The sequence below is a fragment of the Diplotaxodon limnothrissa genome, linkage group LG10, assembly GCF_057381915.1.
Source record: "Diplotaxodon limnothrissa isolate DT_005_m linkage group LG10, D_limnothrissa_male_GT1.1, whole genome shotgun sequence".
In the NCBI taxonomy this organism is placed as follows: Eukaryota; Metazoa; Chordata; class Actinopteri; order Cichliformes; family Cichlidae; genus Diplotaxodon; species Diplotaxodon limnothrissa.
In genome coordinates this window covers 34883612-34885854 of record NC_140605.1, presented here as the reverse complement: position 1 = coordinate 34885854, position 2243 = coordinate 34883612, and the positions used below count along the sequence as shown (strand labels likewise).

At 36.7% G+C, this 2243-nt stretch overlaps 1 protein-coding gene across 1 annotated transcript; it reads right to left on the bottom strand.

The window, feature by feature from the left end:
- Positions 1-640: 640 nt before the first annotated feature.
- On the bottom strand, positions 641-1585 carry LOC146624818 (olfactory receptor 8G17-like). Its single transcript, XM_085364163.1, has one exon. The coding sequence runs from the start codon at positions 1583-1585 to the stop codon at positions 641-643; it is 945 nt and encodes a 314-aa protein (XP_085220289.1).
- Between the last annotated feature and the right edge of the window lie 658 nt (positions 1586-2243).

Sequence of the window (2243 nt, the reverse complement as noted above, 5' to 3'; positions counted from 1 at the left end):
GATTTGCCAACATATGCACAGTAGTAAGAACAAAATTGGCTAGTGTGCATGTGTCATAAATGTGAGGGATTTGGAGTATTGTTTTAATTCAGCTGTATTTTAAACGGCCTGTTTAAGTTCATATAAACATCTCAATCAGATTTAAGTCCAGAGATTGTCTTTTTTGGTTTTAAATGAAAGCTACGGTATAAGTAAGAATACTAAAAATTACTTCCATGCAAAGGTATTCTCTTGGCCATTACTCTGATTCATTACATCGGTATAACCGGGTGTTATTGCTGGTTTCATACCATTATGTTCTTCTTAAATACTAATTATGTATTTAGCTCCAATAAAACTGCACAGTCCTTGTGTCTGTGTTTAACAAAGGCTTACCAGCAGATAGCGAACATTTGCTTTTGTCTTTAACGTCATCTAATGTAAATTAAACTTCATGAATGAGACAAAACCACAGATTGGCTTAAGCTTTTATTTTACACAAACATACACACATTTTGAAATGCTGACTAAAGTTTTATACATTCGTTTCTTACAGCAGTAAAAACATTAACTTCCATCTAATTATGATTAAAATAGCTGTCAGAGATGATCTCCCTTTAGATGTTGAATTTCTATAAAAACAAACAGAAACACATTCTGTTTATGATGCCAAAACCTTCTTGGATACACAAAACTTCAAAAGGGCTTTTTGTAGGTCTTTGGACTGCACACCATAAATAATGGGGTTCAGACTGCCTGGAACCATATAACACAGAAGAGCAGAGATTTTTCTGTACTCTGAGTACTGAGGGAAGCGATGCAGAGTAATAAGTGCCATTCCACTAAGTGTCAAAATCAGATAAACAACCAGATGAGTGCTGCAGGTCTTCAACGCTTTACTGTTCAAAGACTTGTTCTTACTGGTCAGACAAACCACTGCAATGCTTGTATAGGAAAGAACTATTGCCCCTATAGAGCCCACATAAAGAGCCACAGTGAAAGTGATACCATAGATGTTGTTAATGACCACACTTTCACAGGAAAGTTTAAACAATGAGGCATTGTCACAGTAGGGGTGTGTGATCAAAGTCCTGCATCGACTCAGTCGTGTGGTCAGACCTAGAAGAATCCCGACCAAAACAAAGGCCACTCCCCAGGCACAAACTGTCAGCTTGATCATCATTTTGTTGGTCATTATGGAAACATAGTGAAAAGGATTACAAATGGCCACATATCTGTCATAGGCCATAATCATGAGAACAGTGTGACTTGTGGTTCCAACCAAGTGCGCAATGTAGGCCTGAACAACACATTGATAATAACTAATGAGGCGCTCAGATGGAGGTCTCATAAGGTCTATAAGCAAACGGGGCACCACGTTAGAGTTTACAAGAATATCATTCAATGGCAAGTTGCAAAAAAGGAGATACATGGGCTGGTGAAGATTCTTGTTCATGACAATCAAAATAGTAATGCCCACATTTATAATCATTATAAACAGGTAGGAGAAAAACAAGAAAAGAAAGGCGGGGTAGAGAGAATCCTTTGAAGTGTTTAAGCCCTCTAACTGGAGGATGTAGCTGTTGTAGGTGTAGTTCTCCATCATCCTGAAAGAACGTTATTTTACACTTACAGATCTTATGAGATTGTAAGTCCATATGATCTTATCAGAAACAATAAAAGTTACAGGAGGAACTTTATAGTAGTGAAAACAATGAGGCTGAGTTATAGAAAAGCTGATGTAAAGCTGTTGGTAGACTAATACATCAACGCACAGCTTGTTTGCCACTGTTCTCCGCTGTCTTATAGGCACAGACTCCCAGAGGGTGTCCACATTGCCTCAGATTTTGAATGATGTAATTGCAATGATAATAAGATCAAAGGTGCTTTGTTCATGAAAACTCAAGGCAATTCCTTTGTTATCAGGGCCCTTACCAAATAATCCTCCAAGAGAAAGCACACAACACCCACAAATGACCAAATTAGTAGGAACAAGCATTTTACCATTTCAATTCATTCAGGTATCTTTTATTTTGACAAGGAATTTCTTTCCATCTTTTCCTTATAATACACGCAGATAGTAGGGCTGCAACGATACACAAAATTCACGGTTCGGTTCGATTCTTTGGTGTCACGGTTCGATATTTTTTCGATACAAAAAAAATGTTCATGCCTTTTTAATTTGTCATTTATTAAAATTATAAATATATATTTTAACTCAAAAGTACAGTTTTTAAATTTAATGTTGCTGAAACAACAAAGTA

Bases quoted from the DNA above. Each gene is read 5' to 3' on its own strand.
- LOC146624818 (XM_085364163.1), bottom strand. From the start codon at position 1,585: ATGATGGAGAACTACACCTACAACAGCTACATCCTCCAGTTAGAGGGC.